This window comes from Theropithecus gelada, chromosome 1 (genome assembly GCF_003255815.1).
Source record: "Theropithecus gelada isolate Dixy chromosome 1, Tgel_1.0, whole genome shotgun sequence".
Classification (NCBI taxonomy): Eukaryota; Metazoa; Chordata; class Mammalia; order Primates; family Cercopithecidae; genus Theropithecus; species Theropithecus gelada.
Window position 1 is genome coordinate 7,120,340 of NC_037668.1, and position 18,925 is coordinate 7,139,264.

The window sequence follows — 18,925 nt, forward strand, 5'->3', positions numbered from 1 at the left end:
CTTATTCTTGTACTCATTTTTCCATATCTGGATCCATCTTTGCTTTCAATTTGGTTATGTAACAGATTCCCCTCCTAGTATGTTCTATTGCTTCTGCTTTGATTATTAGATGTATAATATAATAACTATCAAAGTAAGGCTTAGATGTTTATTCCTTATTTAGCCTTGGATACGTAATGAGGAATGTAACAGACATGTCTTTGTTCTCACGAGGTTTGCACCCTTCTTGGAGAAACATACAAAACAAATAATCACAAATAAATATTTAATTATAAATTGGCATAAGTGCTATGAAGGAAATAAAAATGATGCAATGCGGTGGCTGCAATGGACTGTGTGGGCCAGTCCCCAGGCCTACAGGCAAGTGCATGTGGGTGAGTGCCAACTGTGGTGGTAGTGGCAGGCCTGGCTGACCCTTCGTCAGGCACCCAGGAGGAGTGTTTAGGTGCTAATGGTGGTGGATGGGGCAGTGTGATCCCCTAGGCTCTTGGACAGTGTACTCAGGCACTTGAGGGAGCAGAGATAGTCCTGGTGGGCCTCTCTTCAGGCTTCCTAGTTGTGTTTATAGGTGCTGGCTCTGGTGAGCAGGGTGGGGTAATTCCTATGCCCCTGGTGGAGCACTCAGGTGAGTGCTGCAGCAGTTGTGGTGAGCTGGGGGAGCCTGCCCTTAAGAGTATGTGCAAGTGTGCTATGGCCCTGCTGCCAGGGATGATGGGATTGTTTAGGTGGCAGCAGCTATAGGCAGGCCTCTGAGGAGTGTGCACTTCAGCCCCAGGCATCAGCTGTCCGTGAGCCTGTACTCAGGGTATGTGACTCCACTGCTGGGAGCAATGAGCTTGCTGCTAGTGGCCCTGGCTTCACCTGGTAGCTGGCAGTGGCAGTGGTTGTGGCTGTGAGCAAGGTAGCTTGTCCTTGGGGTGTGTGCAAATGTGTGATGGCCCTGCTGCTGGGATGACATGGGATTGATGCCATTGGCTTCTGCTATGGCTCCAGCAGCAGCAGCCAGTAGTAGCAGCTGCGGGAGGGGGAGACTTTCCCTGGGGCACGGGAAGATGTGTGACAGTCCTGCTGTTGGTAGGGGGCAGGGTTGCTGCCAGTGGGGTGCACTTCAGTCTTGGTGGCAGTAGTCAGCAGTGAGTATTGGCTGGGGGTATGTCAGTGGGGCTCCAGGGATATGGAGATGCAGGGGTTGTTGGGCCTCAGAGTAAGATGTAGTCTCCTGGGGGCTGGGCTCTCAAAATGGCACTGTGCTATAGCTGCTTAGAACTCAGAGGGTGAGTGGGACTCAACATGAACTCCCTCTCTGGAGCAATGCCTTTGTGAGATCTCTAGTCAGCTACCTAGGTTAATTTCAGGGCCCAAAGGAGTCTACAATGGCTAGGATTGCAGGAGTCTGCAGTGGGACTGTGGATAGTTGGGGCTTTCTCACTTACCCTTTCTCTGGATTAGGGAGTCTTTCCAGGCTCCCAGCCCATCCTGAGCAGGCTGCCTCACTTCCCTCTCCTTCCTTGCCTTAGGTGTTTCCTGACACATTTCTGTTGAATTTCAGTGTTCTTAGAGGATCTATTTGAAGTGTAATTATCTACTCACTAATTTAGTTCTTCTTTGTGGAGGAGGTGAGTGGGCAGATGCCTCTAATCAGCCATCTTGAAGCCTCTCTGGTTTTTAAACTTTTGTCTTACGTTTTCTACCTCTTTGCTCTTTTTCCTGAATTGGGAGATATCTCTATCCTATTTCTGTCTGTATCTTTATCTTTATCTGTATCTGTATCTCTATCTCTATCTCTATCTATGTCATCTCTATCTTTCTAAATTTGTTTCTCCCTTGCTAATTCAATCTTTAAATTTTATGTCTGTTTTGCCATTTTAAAAATCTCAGTTGTCAAATTTTAAATTTCTAAGAGCTCTAGGTAATTTATATCAGGGATCTGGTATCCTGTTGGAACATTATACTAAGTTAAATACCTGTTTCTGTTTACTCTATTAACTCTTTTTCTCTGGGTTTTAGTTTTTTTCACAGTTTAATTTGGAGCTTTCTTTTTCATTGTTTTGCTTTTCTTCACAAATTGTTGGTACCTGATTGTTGACTCATCTATGTATAAGTATTCATCTTTTCCCACTGTGTATTACAATCTAATTCTTCTGATTATGGGAGTGAGTGGGAGTTGCTGTGTGGAAAGGTGGGCATAGTGGCTTGTCTTTTACTATAGGGGATGTTTATCCTGCTTAAGAATAATGAGCTATTTGGAACACTACCTCGTCTGCCACCCAAATTCCTAGGATCCTTACTTTATCCTGAGGTAGGCTTTGTGGTGAGAGGTATGGTCACTTGGTCTTGTTGTTCCACATAGCCTTCATTGAATTAGTGTGAATTTTTTTTCCTCCAATGATTCCTTAATTTTCTGGTTTGTTAATGATATTCTCTTATTTTGTTAATGTTGTTCTTTTATATATATTTTTTCTTGTACCTTTTTTCTTAATTTTGTGGGATTGGGGTGAGAGAGCATATAGAAACATGCTCAGTCCACTGTCTTTAATCAGTTTTTGAGTTTTTAAAAGTTAAATATTTTAACCTGAAATACACTTTCTGGTTAAATAAGCTATGTATATGTCAGGTTTTTCTTTTGGATTCTATATTGACATTTTATATTTTGTTAATTTTCCTTCAAGACTGTGGACAATTATTACAAGTGTTTTTAAAAATGTACAGAGTTTGAGAAATTTTCAGTAAGTCTATTACATCTCCAGTAATCAATAATGACCCTTAACAGCGAGGAAGGACAATATTTCAGACATAATAAAGTTTTAGCTGACAGCTGGACATATTAGGAAACTCTGTAGGCAGTTCTTTTTTGGTTTCATCTTTTGTGGGCAGGTTAAAAATATAAGAAAGTTGAAAAATGCGGGAGGCTTGGGCTGGAAAGATTTTTCAATTTATTAGCATAATGTTGAACTCGTGGAAGTGTAGAAAGAAAAACATTGGGCCTTATTTTTTAGGATGGCAAGAAAGAAGGCTGTCAGCAAAGAAAACAAGAGCAGGAGTTAGAGAGGAAACAGGAAATATGAATAGTGCAAAATCAAAGAGGAAAAAATGGGAGAAGTTAATAGTATCAAATAGTACAAATCTCCACAATGATGAAGACTTAAGAATTGTATCACAAAATGGTTATTGGTGATCTTTAAGATTATAATTTTATTATTATGGTGATAGGCATTAGTTTTACTTGGAGTTCAAAATGAGATGTGTAGGTAACAAATAGGAATTTGTTGGCAAAACAAACTAAAAAATTTGATAGTTGCTTGAAAGAGCAGAAAGGTCAGATATTGTTTTATATTCAAATAGAATGTTTAGACGAGATAGGGGAAATTAAAGATTCCTCTACATAGAATCTGTGTGTATTGGTAGTATAAGAGCAAAGTCTCAGAGGAGGTGGGAATGTTGAAATCCAAAGTACGATGCTCAGAATTAGCTTGAAAAAAGAGAGTCAATTTTGTTAAGTTTGGAATGATGATTAAAAGGTCAGATGTTTAGACAGTGATGAGTTGAAGGTAAATGTACATTCTGACCTCATTTCAAATATATTTTATATAGATTTATTGCTTATTTTGCTTTGTGAATGTTATGGCAATGGCATTGACTTTATAGAAACATCACTATTAATATTTATCTTTAATTAGCTTTGCATAGTTAGATTTGGGCTTCCTCTATGCTTTACATTGCTCTAATTGCATTTATCTCTCCTGATTTTTCCCTTTTGCATAGTATTATGCTTGTTCTTTCTGTCTCTTTTCCTATTATTTTAATCCAGCTTTTTAACATCTTTTTTTGCTTATTTTAGAAGAGATGACTAAGCTTACAAATAACAAAGAAGTAGAACTTGAAGAATTGAAAAAAGTCTTGGTAAGTATAGTCTTTCCTATTAATATATAGCAATTACTTTTCAGAAGAATATTGAATCCCTTAACTTACAGACTCTCACACTATAGATGTTTTATACTATTTTTTTCAGCAAAAATGTAAAAATTATATTTAGTTTTAAGTAAAGATGCATTTTTATACCAATTTTTATATACCTTGTTAACTGTCTTCATCAAGCTGTTTATATCATTTGAATATGTGTTGATAGCACACTAAGATCAAATTTGCATGTTATGTAGCTGATTGTAAATTTGGTAATTTTGGACGTTGTACCCTTTGAACAATAAAGATGCAATTTTGAAAAAGGTGTATGATATATATTCAGTACCTATGTTTAATGTTCAGGTAGAATCATGTTTAGTGAAGATGTAGGGTAAAATTTCATTATATTTTAATTGATTGCAGTGTATAGAATATGGGTCAGCAAACTTTCTATAGAGGACTAGATAGTAAATATTTTACAGTTGGTGGGTCATACATGGTCTCTCTTCTCTTCTTCTCCTCCTTTTTGCCTTCTCTCTTTTTAAGAACCGTGTAAAAATATAAAAACTATTCCTAGCTTAAGGGTCTAGGAAAAGAGACTTGAATTTGTCTTGCATACTGCAGTTTTCTGGCCCCTGATGTAAAAAATAATAATGTTTATGGTGACTGATTAATTGATTTTGTGTTTACCTATCATATCTCTACCTGATTTTGCAGCTCCTACTTCTTCTGTCCCTTGGAAGCATTATTTTAAAATACTTTTTTTTTCTCCATTTAATTGCTCTGGGACAAACTGTTTGCAACTAATAATAATGTTTTCAGTGCTTTCAGATTTATTAATGCATGCTTATACAGGTCTTAGCTTAAATGTCACTGCTTTATGAAACCTCTCTTGATACTCCAGGCTAGGTTTAGGTCTTTGTATGGCTTATTTCCATAGCACCCTGAATTTTTCCTTTATAACACTTATCACAAATGAAATACATTTATTTTTGGTATTACTATTTAAGGCTTTATTCACCCTTTAGACTCCTTACCTAGCATAGTGGCTGGCACATAGTAGGTGCTCAATAAATAAATAGTGGAATGAATGTATGCTTCAATAAGGGTTAGGAGCCTTTGTCTTGTTTATCTTGTGACTCTAGTACTTAGTACAGAAAGGGACACTTTGTAACACTTTATAAATATTTGTTGAATGAATACTAAAGCATTGGCTTTTATATAATGATTCACTTCTGCATGGATGATTTCACTAGTAAATTCTGTCAGACACTTTAGGAAGAAATAATACCAGTCTTCCACAAACCCTTCCAAAAAATAGAAGAGTGAAAACAATTTTCAAGTAGGTTTTTGATACCAAATCCTAACAGAGATATTATAATAAAGGAAAATTACAGACCAATATCCCTATGAATATGAGTATAAATATAAAATTCTTAATGAAGTATTAGTAAATCTAATCTAGATTTTAATACATGATAAAGACCATATTACATCAAACAATTTATCAGGAATGGGATTTATCAGAAATGTAAGGTTGGTTTAAAATTTGAGCTATCAGCGTAATTTACTGTATCAAGTAATAAAGGAGAAAAATAATATAATTATCTCAATAGTTGCAGAAAGACATTTGACAGAATTTCACACTCATTCATGATTAAAAAAAACTTTCAGCAAACTAGGAATAGATGAGGACTTCTCCAATCTGATAAAGAACATCTACAAAATGCCTACAGCTAGCATCCTATTTACTGATGAAAGGCAGCGTCAAGAACAATGTCTGCTCTTACCATACCTATTCAACCTTGTATTGGAGGTTCTGGCAAGAAAAATAAATACATACAAATTAGAAAGGAGTACGTAAAACTGTCTTCCCAACCCGTGACAGGCCCTGGTGTGTGATGTTCCCCTTCCTGTGTCCCAGTGTTCTCATTGTTCAATTCCCACCTATGAATGAGAACATGTGGTGTTTGGTTTTCTGTTCTTGCAATAGTTTGCTGAGAATGATGGTTTCCAGCTTCATCCATGTCCCTACAAAGGACATGAATTCATCCTTTTTTATGACTGCATAGTATTCCATGGTGTATATGTGCCACATTTTCTTAATCCAGTCTATCATTGATGGACATTTGGATTGGTTCCAAGTCTTTGCTATTGTGAATAGTGCTGCAATAAACATACGTGTGCATATGTCTTTATAATACTTTAGGTATATACCCAGTAATGGGATGGCTGGGACAAATGGTATTTCTAGTTCTAGATCCTTGAGGAATCACCACACGGTCTTCCAAAATGGTTGAACTAGTTTACAGTCCCACCAACAGTGTAAAAGTGTTCCTATTTCTCCACATCCTCTCCAGCACCTGTGTCCTGATGTTTTAATGATTGCCATTCTAACTGGTGTGAGATGGTATCTCATTGTGGTTTTGATTTGCATTTCTCTGATGGCCAGTGATGATGAGCATTTTTTCATGTGTCTGTTGACTGCATAAATGTCTTCTTTTGAGAAGTGTCTGTTTGTATCCTTTGTCCACTTTTTGATGGGGTTGTTTGATTTTTTCTTGTAAATTTGTTTAAGTTCTTTGTAGATTCTGGATATTAGCCCTTTGTCAGATGGATAGATTGCAAAAATTTTCTCCCATCCTGTAGGTTGCCTGTTCACTCTGATGGTAGTTTCTTTTGCAGTGCAGAAGCTCTTTAGTTTAATTAGATCCCATTTGTCAATTTTGGCTTTTGTTACCATTGCTTTTGGTGTTTTAGACATGAAGTCCTTGCCCATGCCTATGTCCTGAATGGTATTGCCTAGGTTTTCTTCTAGAGTTTTTATGGTTTTAGGTCTAACATTTACGTCTTTAATCCATCTTGAATTAATTTTGTATAAGGTGTAAGGAAGGGATCCAGTTTCAGCTACATGTGGCTAGCCAGTTTTTCCAGCACCATTTATTTTTTATTTATTTATTTTTTTAATTTTTTTGTTGAGACGGAGTCTTGCTCTGTCGCCCAGGCTGGAGTGCTGTGGCTGGATCTCAGCTCACTGCAAGCTCCGCCTCCCGTAGGGAATCCTTTCCCCATTTCTTGTTTTTGTCAGATTTGTCAAAGATCAGATGGTTGTAGATGTGTGGTATTATTTCTTAGGGCTCTCTTTTGTTCCATTGGTCTATATCTCTGTTTTGGTACCAGTACCATGCTGTTTTGGTTACTGTAACCTTGTATAGTTTGAAGTCAGGTAGCGTGATCCTCCAGCTTTGTCCTTTTGGCTTAGGATTGTCTTGGCAATGCAGGCTGTCTTTTGGTTCCATATGAACTTTAAAGTAGTTTTTTGCAATTCTGTGAAGAAGTCATTGGTAGCTTGATGGGGATGGCATTGAATCTATAAATTACCTTGGGCAGTATGGCTGTTTTCATGATATTGATTCTTCCTATCCATGAGCATGGAATGTTCTTCCATTCATTTGTGTCCTCTTTTATTTCATTGAGCAGTGGTTTGTAGTTCTCCTTGAAGAGATCCTTCACATCCCTTGTAAGTTGGATTCCTAGGTATTTTATTCTCTTTGAAGCAATTGTGAATGGGAGTTCACTCGTGATTTGGCTCTCTGTTTGTTATTTGTGTATAGGAATGCTTGTGATTTTTGCACATTGATTTTGTATCCTGAGACTTTGCTGAAGTTGCTTATCAGCTTAAGGAGATTTTGGGCTGAGACGATGGGCTCGCAGACACTTTGAAGGGTGTGTAGATCAGTTTTTATTTGGTGAAAAGTGAAAGAAGGGAAACAGGGACTGTCAGCAAAGTGAGAGTCCTGCTAGCAAGCTTTCTGCCTCACAGATTGAATCCCCAGTTACCACACAGGAATAGAAGGGGCCAGGCTCCTCTTTCTTGCAAATGGCACGAACTTCCCAAGGCCCCACCCTGTTCTCCCAGTACACAGACTGGTCGGAGGTTCTCCAGGAAGACCTTTTTACTTGGCTGTCTCATTCTCCACTCTAAAGAAGTACATCTAACTGCCATTAGAATAAGGATAAGGATATGGACAAAGACCAATCTTAACTGCTTCCTACTGACAGGGGGTTCTGTTTTGGGAAAACAGCAGTTAAATCTCCCTCAGAGACGTATCTAAGGATTCCTGGCAAAAGGGGCCAATGTCTGAGTTGCATGACCGTTTTGGAGTTTGATGGCCTGAAGGTGAGAAGACACAAACAGGGTTATTAGAAAATATGTATCAAAATGAAATGTGGGGTGGGCGGTAAGGACAGCTCAAAAATCCCAAGGCTTTTTACCAGTTTGCATGGCGAAAGGGGGGCCAAAAGCCTGACTGGTAAGAAAAACTTTTACCTTTTTGCTGGTATGTCAGGCTTCTGGGTTCCCTTCCCCTGAGCCCAATCCTAAGCAGACCAGTTTAAGGTTTGAGAAATTAACTTCCCAATTTGGAGGATGCATCTGAGGGGAGTCTCCCATAGTACGGACACACAATTACCTATCAGTGAAGAGAGGAGAGAGGAGGAAAAAGGAAAAAAAAGGTTTTTTTCCAAAGGAGTCCCAGGAATTCAGGATGCATTTGAAAGGGGTGCAGACTGAAGATGAATGGTTATTCATCTAGAAAAAGAGAGCAGGCATCCCTGGTTCCTTTCTCTGCCTAGCAAATGCCTGGGATATATGAGGGAGGGAAAGTGAGGCATTCCTCTTTCTTTCCTCTGTTCTTGCATCCCTGAGTCCTGGCAGCCATGACAGGGTACCACCCATTGGTGTTTTAGTGGCTTTCACTCATGTTAACAGGGGAGCCTAGAGGATGGAAGTATCAGCTCTTACCCACATATGCTATATCTCTCCTGTTGTCAGTAGCCTTTGAATTCCCTAGACCTCATTTATGTCATGAATACTAGCGTAGACTTTATCCATGAAATGAGAAGCTTGGCTTAGTTGGCAGGAATCAGCCACACTCACCTGTACTATGCCTTTTAATTTCCATTATTGTCTGCCTCTGGATCCAGTTTTCTTTCCTAGTGCTTTGACCCAAACCTTGGAATTGAGTTTGGGACCAAAATGTGTCTCAGGGGTGTTGCATGGACTCTTTATTGTAAGCTGAGTGCTAAGGTAACACTGTGGAATTGAGTTTTCCTCCAACAAGGGAGAGAAAAGGATGTCTTGTGACATGCCCAGATAACTGGTGGCTATCATTATGCTTGCTAAGATTTGGGTGCATTGTGCTTGGCTTTGGCTAGCTCCCTTGGTCTTACTTTCCCAAAAAAGAAACCTCCAGGTGATGGGCACCCTATTTATTCCCATCATCTGTCTGGATTTGCAAGATAATTGCTCAGAGCTAGAATATTGATTCAGATTTTTACATTACCCATCCCCCTTTCTTCCTTCTGAACTGCATCTGGAGAATGCTGGTTGGTTCATAGGAACAAGCAGGGTTAGTCTAAAATGTAGGCAAAAACTTAAAAACAACTAATGAATTTAGAATGTAATGACAAATGTATGATAAGTTTTGAAACATAATTTCTCTCTCTCTAATCCTCATTTTTGTTAAAGAAACAAATCATGACAGTACTGAGTTGTTTGCAAAATAGACTTTAGTCTTAAACTTGGGCTGATTTTTTGCATAAAGTACAGCAAGAATAACTGTTTCTACATGGGACTTCTAGATTGACTTTGATGGTACTGTGTTCCACAAGGAATCTCAGACAAGTCCTTTTAAAGCTAAGCCCAGCCATGGGTTTCTATCCTCAAATACCTCTGAGTTGGGTGATCCTCTCCTCCTAAGGTCCCAAGATATACTTGGAACTCCTGGCCTGTTAGAAAGTGACATTCTTTACTGACCACAGGTCAGGAACCCTGTACAGGGGCTGTGCAGACAAGGGTGTGAGGCCAGTTTTTTTCCCAAGGGGCTTTTATTGGCTCTGCGAGTCAAGTTTGACTCCTTAAAGGGAAGCATACCCTTCCAGTCAAAGACTTGGTGAAACAACCAGTTTCTTTAATTGCATCCTGTTGCAAAAGAAAATGGATTCTTATTGCACTGATGCAAAGAACTATATTGCCATAAGTTAAGAATACTCACAGATAGTTTCCAAATTCTAGAGGAACCAGGCAGAGAGAAACAAGCATGCTCTAAATTTTGTTCACAAGAGTATAGCTTACTCAATTATTAAAGGCTGTAAATAGTCCAGAATGTTTCCTTTATTCTGAAAAACAAAACAAGTATCAGCAATATGCCAAGAAAAAGTCAAAAAGATTGCTTCAGTTTTCTGAATTCATTCAGTTAGCTCTTGTTTTCCTTAATATTCATGAACATTTTAGCTCTTTGTGAATTCTGTACATTTCCCTTTGTTCCTGTGTCATATCTTCAAAGTTATCAGACCTGTATTTGAGAGCACTTGTCAAAGTTCTATAGCTTATTATAAACAATCTTTTGAAAAGAATTAAAACAAGACAACAATTGTGAAAAACGAAATGCCCAGGGTAGTTACAATTAGAAACACAATTGACAAAGAAGTTTGGTATCTCCTTGGTTTACAATAACTTAACCTTAATTGTGATTGATAGCATACTCAGACATTAGAATTTTAGAAATCCCATACAATTTGGGAACATATATTAGTATTATTCACCAAAATATAACCTAAAGAATATTGAACACCATTTTGGCAATCCTATGTAACTAAACATGTCACATAATCCTATTTACCTCTTTTCTGGATACTCCAGAGGCCCTTCTGAAGCATCAGAAAAGTCTGGCGTCAGGAAAGGCAATTTTGAAACTGAGGTTTGATTTTGGGAAGCCTGTTAAATATGTTAGAGGTTTAAAACACTTAATGTTATGAAATAGAATTCCAGATTACATAAATCATTTATTTTGCCAAAATCATGATTCAGAAACTTTTATAACCTGTTACAAATTTTGCTAAAGAGCAGATTAGTGCCTTATGAATACCTTCTTGTGCTTTTATTTTAATGCTCAATTTATAGAAAAACCTTATAGTACCCTTTTAAATTTAGTAAATATATGCACACACAAGAGTTTTTGCAAGATTAATTTTTACAATCCTTCCACCACTTGTATGAACTTTTATCTACTTTGAAACAATTCTTTAACCTTAGGCAAGAATTTAGATTTTTAATGCCTTCTTATAACCTTTTTTTTTTTTTTTGAGATGGGATTTTGCTCTGTCACCCAGGCTGGAGTGTGGTGGCATGATCTCAGCTCACTGCAACCTCTGTCTCCCAGGTTCAAGCAATTATCCTGCCTAAGCCTCCCTAGTAGCTGGGATTATAGTCACCCACCACCATGCCTGGCTAATTTTTGTATTTTTCATAGAGACGGGGTTTTGCCATGTTGTCCAGGCTGGTCTCAATCTCCTGACCACAAGTGATCCACCTCCCTTAGCCTCCCGAAGTGTTGGGATTACAGGCATGAGCCACTGCATGTAGCCTCTTCTAACCTTTAATTAAAAACACATTTTACTGTTCTTACACACCTCACATGTAAATCTATTTCTAGTAGTCTCTATTATATGTCATGGTGGTAACTTTTAGCAATTTTTAACTTCAATGTAAAATCTGGTAAGTTGTTTTGAGTATGTGCTAGGAGCAGCTAAGGTTTGACTCCTTCCTGCCTAATTAAGGGTGTGGCTAGTTCCATATGTCCCCATGCCTTACCAAGTTGAACAGTTCTCAAAACCAAAAAGCAGTTTATAACCTTAAAACACTTAACAAACCTTGCATCTGACCTGCGTAATTTAGTCCACCTATTTATATTTTGATGACATCTGCTTTTTACCAATAATCTTTAAGTCTTTCTTTATTTTACAAAGATTAAAGTTATATGAACTGAAAGGTACTACAGCTTTTATCTTCCCTTTTAAAAATATTTGATGCAAGCACTTATCTTCCTTTAGGCCAATTAATTAGAGCTCTTTTTAGAGACAACACACATACGTAACTACATAGGCAGGCAGAAGAAAACCCCAGGTGTCATAAGATTTTTTCAAATGGGGAGAGGGATCTATCTACTTTTAATTCCTAGGGTTCCATGAGGATAACAGAGGTCTCTCCCCACTCAGATGTACATTAAAAGTGGCAAGGCAAAATCAAGAAAAATAATTCAGTCAACTGGAAAAAACCTTTTTTTCCAGAAAAACAAGGTCCAATAAAAGGAAAACATAAAGGCCTTATAAATAGAACTATAACTTGGACATCCACTTTAATTAAGCTGAGTGCTCCTTAAGAAAATCCTTTTAACTCCATTATTAGCCAACTTTGGTTGGGCCAAGCTGACAATACTTTTGGCTTTCAAACTTTACTAAAGGCTTAGAGAAAGGAAAATCCAAGGCAGTTCATGAAGGGGAAGAGAGTCAGTAAGCAGCAAAAGGTTATGCAGATATGAAACCATAAAGGACTCATTTGCTAAGCTAGGATTGAACCTGGGGCCACCATTGTAAAATGGCAGAGGCTAGAATAAAACATTGCCACGTGGTTACAGGTCTTGCTCTCAAGGACAACAAGATGGAGGCCTGCAGCAAAGTTTGCTGTGGACTATACAGAAAGTCATGCAAAGCACACTAGATTGGTTGCAGCTTAAGACGAACCTCACAAATCCTTTCTCACAACTAAAACTACAGAAAATATAAATAGTGATCCCCATCATTCCCGGCCCAGCAAAATGTCTTCCAAAAAGGAAAAAAACCTCATTTAAGAGTTACCTGCTGACAAGGTAGAGAAAAGGATGAGACAGCTTAGATGCAGGGCTATGTTAACTGCTGACAGGGTGGAGAAGAGAAAAGGATGCCTGGGGGAAGAACCTATTATTCTTATGCCAGTTTTTCCTCCACTAGGGAGAGAAGCATAATTGCTGTGGGATGGAACTGGACTCCCTGGCTGGGATAGTGGGAGACTCCACGGGCGCTTGGCAGGGAATGCCAGCCAGCCTCGCGGGGCCCTTGGGTCATGCGTCCCAGCCCTGGCAGGGAGGGGAGGGCGGCGGGGAACTGCTGCTCTCCCATCTGTACCAAAAAAAGAAAGAAAAGGCCATGGAAAGGCTGCGTTGGATTGAGGCCGACATTCCGAATCTCAGGAGCAATAGGAGTGGGGGCACAGTTTCCTTTATCCTCAGAAGAAATCCGAAGGAAAAAAGGCTTAGAAGCGAAAGAGAAAAAGGTTTTTTTTTTTTTTTTTTTTGGTTTGCATCTCACTAACCCTTTCTCAAGCCTTATGTTTTGCAAACAGTATGTTGTAGGAAAAAACCAGGTTCTTGTCACAGGATCAGGAAAGATTAGGCTTGCAGACACTTTGAAGGGTGAGTAGGGCAGGGTTTATTGGGTGAAAAGGACAAAAAGGCCCACAGGGACTCTCAGCAAAGACAGTCCTGCTATCAGGCTTTCTGTATCACAGATTGAATTCCTGGTTACCACATAAGAGCAGAAGGGGTCAAGCTCATCCCCCCTGCAAACGGCATGAACTTCCTAAGGCCCTGCCCTGTCCTTCCAGTAAGCAGGCTGGTCGGAGGTTCTCCAGGGTGCTCTTTTTACTTGGCCGTCTCATTATATATGAACACCAATTAATATCTGGATTCTCAGGATCAGAATGTCTTGATTGGTGTGCAGCTCTTTACTTGCTAGCTATATGACCAAGAGCAATTTAAACTCTTGATGCCTCAGTTTTTCCATCTATGAAATGGAGAAAATAATTGTACATATTTCATAGGGTGATTGTGAGGAATAAATGCAATAATTCATTTACTCATTTAACAAACATTTGTTGAGTTTTTCAGCTGGGCATGGTGGCTCACACCTGTAATGTCAGCACTTTGGGGGGCTGAGGTGAGCAGATCACTTGAGACCAGGAGTTTGAGATTGGCCTAGACAGTATGACAAAACCCTGTCTCTACTAAAAATACAAAAATTAGCTGGGCGTGGTGGCGGTGTGTCTGCAATCCCAGCTACTCGGGAGGCTGAGACATGAGAATTGTTTGAGCCTGGGAGGTGGAGGTTGCAGTGAGCCGAGATCAAGCCACTGCACTCCAGCCTGGGCAACAGAGTGGACCCTGTCTGAAAAACAAAAACAAACATTTGTTGAGTTTTATTTATGCTAAAACTCTGGGGATACAGTGGGGAGCAAATGGATGCATATACTGCCTTCATGGAATGACAGTGATCAAATAGTCACACTTAAATTCAGTCACTCATTGAAATGTAACATTACAATGGTGACAAAGGCATTAAGGAATTAGTTCATAGTATGATGAGGCCTATGATAAAAGGATTTGAAGTAGTTAGATTAGAATAGGCTTTTTTGAAGAAGGAAGGATTGAACTGAATTCTGGAGAAAAAATACAGCATATCAGATAGAGGAAACATGCTAAGATTTTTTTTCATGGGAGGGAGCATGGTGAGTACATGATGAAGTGAAAGATGCTGCTGGAGAGTTAGGAGCCTTACAATTCATGGCCTTGTAAATCATATCAAAGAAATTTTGTATTTAACCCAAGAGGAATGGGAGCCTTACAATTTATGGCCTTGTAAATCATATCAAAGGAATTTTGTATTTATCCTAAGAGGAATGGGACACTCCAGATAATTTTAGCAGGGAGTGACTTGATCAGATTTGCATTTCAAAAAGCACATTTGGCCTGAAGGAGAAAAGTATATTAAGGTAGAACAGTTAAGAGTAGACAATCACAGTAGCCAGAGGAGAGATGATGGTGGCTTACTCTGGGAGGTGGTAGTAGTAGTAAGAAAAAGTGATGTAGGATGACATTACCACTTGTTAGAAATACTCTCCTTTCTCCATTGAGTTGCTTTTGCACATTTATTAAAAAAATCAACTGGCCGTGTTTGCATGGGTCTATTTCTGGGCTCTCTTATATTGTCTTGGTGTGTTTGTCTATTCATTTGCCAATATTGCAGTGTCTTGATTACTGCAGATTTAATACTAAGTCTTAGAATTGGGTAATGTGATTCCTCCAACGTTATTGTTCATTTTCAAAATTGTTTTAACTATTCTAGTTCCTTTACGTTTCCATATAAATTTTAGAATTAGCTTTTCTTTTTTTCTTTTTTTTTTTTTGAGATGGATTCTCACTCTGTTGCCCAGGCTGGAGTGTAGTGGTGTGATCTCAGCTCACTGCAAGCTCCGCCTCCTGGGTTCATGCCATTCTCCTGCCTCAGCCTCCCGAGCAGCTGGGACTACAGGCACCCACTACTACGCCCGGCTAATTTTTTGTATTTGTAGTAGAGATGGGGTTTCACTGTGTTAGCCAGGATGGTCTCTATTTCCTGACCTCGTGATCTGCCTGCCTCGGCCTCCCAAAGTGCTGGGATTACAGGCGTGAGCCACCACACCCAGCCTAGAATTAGCTTTTCTATACCTTAAAAAACACTCGCTGAAATTGTTGTTGGAATTGTGTGAAATATATAGATTAATTTGGGTTGAACTGACGTCATTAGTATGTTGAGTACATGAACATAGTATCTGTTTCTATTTATATAGATTTTATTTATAATAATTTATTTCATTAGCATTTTGCAGTTTTCAGCATACAGTACTGTAAATGTTATATTAGGTTTATACCTAAGTATTTCTCTTTTTGCAGGTATTTTAAATAACTACCAAATAGGCATTTGATTTCTTTTTCTTGCCTTATTGCTTGGGCTCAGACTTCCAGTATGCTGAATAACAGTGGTGAGCTTGTAAATCTTTGATATCCTGATCTTAAGAGAAAAACATTCAGTGTTTTACCATTAAGTTATGATGTTACTTGCAGGTTTTTTGTAGAAAGTTCCCTTGTATTTCTAGTTCACTGAAAGTTTTTATTATGAATTGATGTTGAATTGTGTCAAATGCTTTTTCTGTGTCAGTTTATATGATCATGTGGTTTTTCTTCTTCAGACCATTAATGTGGTGTAGACATTCATTTACCAATATTGAATGAGCCTTGCATTTCCAGGATAAACCCCATTTGGTGTTGAGTATTGTACTTTTTTCTATATTACTGAATTTTATTTGTTAATATTTTGCTGAGGATTCTTATATTTGAGTTCATAAGAGATATTGGTCTATAGATATCTTTTGTTTTGCTCTCTATGTCTGGTTTTGGAGACAAAGTAATGCTGGCTTTATAAAATGAACTGAGAAGCTGTTTCACAGAGGCAGGTCTTTGCAAACTCCCAAAGTTCAAAGAAGCTTAGAGGCTGAAGAAAGAAGCTTACAAATCCAGTTTATTGGAAAAGTTTAATAGGGACTTACAAATAGAAGCCATGTGTGTCTCAAGTGGGGGCAAGACAAGATGATGAACCCCTGCATCATTATCCCCCAGACCCAAGGATTATATACCTTAGAGGAGGGGCACATGTGCATCAGAGGCAATACTAGGAATATGCCCTAAGGGCAGAATTTACTGGAAGTACCTTCTTGTACACAAGGAACAATAGATAAACTGGAAATCTTAGAGGCCTTTCTGGAACAGGTGTTAAGCAGAAGCCAACGTGGTAGATTAGCTTCCAAAATAGAGTTGTTTTAGGCTCCATAGAAGCTTTTGTTTCTTTCTGTTTTCTGGAAGAGACTGTGTAGAATTGTTATAATTTCTTCTTTAAGTGTTTAGTAGAATTCTCTAGTGAAACCACTTGGGCCTGGAGATTTCTTTTTGGCAAGGTCTTCAGTATGGATTTATTTTTCTTTATTGTTATAGAACTATGCAGGTTACCTGTTTAATCTTGAATGATTTTGGTAGTTTTTGGTTTTAAAGGAATTAGTCCATTTCACCCAAGTTGTCAAATTTCTGTACATAGAATTTTTTGTAGCTTTTCCTGTTATCCTTTTTAATATTTGTACGGTCTGCAGGATTACCTTCTTCTTGTTACTGATATTGGGTGTTGTGTCATTTCTCTTTTTTGTCTTTTTTTTTTTTTTTGGAGATAGAGTCTTGTTCTGTCGCCCAGGTTGGAGTGCAGTGGCATGATCTAGGCTCACTGCAGCCTACACCTCCTGGGTTCAAGTGATTCTCCTGCTTCAGCCTCCTGAGTAGCTGGGATTACAGGCATGCACCACCACACCGTACTAATTTTTTGTATTTTTAGTAGAGGTGGGATTTCACCATATTGGCCAGGCTGATCTTGAACTCCTGACCTCAAGTGATGCACCCGCCTTGACCTCCCAAAGAGCTGGGATTACAAGTGTGAGCCACCGTGCCCGGCCCCTTTTTTGTTAGTCTTGATAGAGGTTTCTTAATTTTATAGATCTTTTCAAATAATTAGTTTATATTTCATTGATTCTTTCTATTGTTTTTCTGTTTTCAATCTCATTGTTTTCTGCTCATGTCTTTATTATTTCCTTCCTTCTGCTGCTTTGAGTTTATTTTGCTCTCTTTCTAGATTCCTAAGGTGGAAGTTTAGATTGTTTTGAGATCTTTCTTTTCTGTAAGCATTTGCATGCTATAAATTTCCTCTAGTCACCTTTTCAGCTGTATTTCACAAATTTTTATATGTTGTATTCTCATTTAGGTTAAAATATTTTTAAATTTCTCTTGAGGATTTTCCTTTGATCCCATGTAGAAGTTTGTTGTTTAATTTCCATGTATTTGGAGAATTTCCTGTTATTTTTTGTTATTCTTTCCTAGTTTAACTTTGTTATGGTCAGAGAATGTACTTTAAAAAAAATTTATTAAGGTTTGTTTTATATATCAGGATATGATATATCTTAGTGAATGTTCCATGTGCACTGAAAATAATATGTATTCTGCTATTGTTAGGTAGAGTGTTCTATAATTGTCAAATAGGTTCAGTTGGCTGATGGTGTTGTACAAATATATGTTTTTAATTGAATTTTTGGGTCTAATTCTATTATTTATTGAGAGAAGAGTGTTAAAACTAGTACAATTTTGGAATTGTTTATCTCTTTAATTCTATCAGTGATTGCTTCATGTGTTTTGAACTTCTGCTATAAATTTCACATTTGTATATAACTGCCATATCTTCTTGATGAATTGACCATTTGATTATAATTAAATGCCCTCTATTTCTGATAATACTTTTTTGTTTTAAAGTCTATTTTAACATATTATTATAGCCACTCCATGTTTCTTATGCTTGTTGTTTGCATGGTGTATCTTTAACCTACATTTGACTTTATATTTGTACATATGTGCTTATATGTAGCCTGCATGTAATTGGGTCTTCCTTCTTTATGCCCTTTGACAATCACTGCTAATTGGAGAATTTAGGCCATAGATACCTTTAAAAATTGCTGTTTAAGTGTTGATGTGGCTAGATTAGATTTACCATTTAAAAGTTGTTTTCTGTTTGCTCCTTTCATTTTGTTCCTCTTTTAAACTCTCTGCCTTCTTTTGGGTTATTTGAATATTTTTTGGTATTCCATTTTAATGTATCTACTGGTATTTTATCTATACTTCTCTACATTTATTTTTGTAGCTATTCTAGGGATTACAATGTGTATCCATTACCTTGTCTATATTGAGTTAATATTGTACCACTTCATGTTGAATGTTGAAACTTTTTGACTATTTATGTCCTTTTCCCACTTTGTCCTTTGTGCCAGAGTTGTCATATATATTACACCTACATGCATTTACATCTTCATAAGACAGCTATAATTTTTGCTTTAGTAGTCATATTTTTTTTAAATAACTTGAGGAAAAATGATCTTTTATATTTACTCCAATATTTACCAGTTGTGATATTCTTTATTTTTTCCTGAAGATCCACATTTACCTCTAATATTGTTCTCCTTCAGCCTGAAGAACTTCCTTTAGTATTTCTTGTAGTGCAGTTTTGCTGCTGACAAATTTTCTTAGTTTTTCTTTTTGAATATATTATTTATTTACTCTTCATTCTGAAAGGATTTTATTTTATTTTTTAGGTATAGGATTGTGGGTTGACAGTTTTGTTTCTTTCAGCACCTTAAAGATGATGTCTTATTGTCTTGGGTCCTCCATGTTTTCTAATGAAAGAGCACATACTTTCAAGATTTTCTCCTTAACTTTGATTTTTCAGCAGTATGTAAGTGAAGTTGAATTAT

At 37.8% G+C, this 18,925-nt stretch overlaps 1 protein-coding gene across 4 annotated transcripts in view; it reads left to right on the forward strand.

Annotated features, from left to right (window-relative positions):
* The window catches only part of SYCP1 (synaptonemal complex protein 1), a 111,797-nt gene that overhangs the window by 36,739 nt on the left and 56,133 nt on the right, over window positions 1-18,925 (forward strand). For all 4 annotated transcript variants that reach the window (XR_003119900.1, XM_025388565.1, XM_025388571.1 and 1 more), the window contains exon 16: window positions 3,839-3,900. Coding sequence is in view for 3 of the 4 variants with exons in the window: in XM_025388565.1 (XP_025244350.1) it covers window positions 3,839-3,900 (62 nt within the window). In the remaining variant the exon portion in view is untranslated. The remainder of the gene's footprint in view (window positions 1-3,838; window positions 3,901-18,925) is intronic.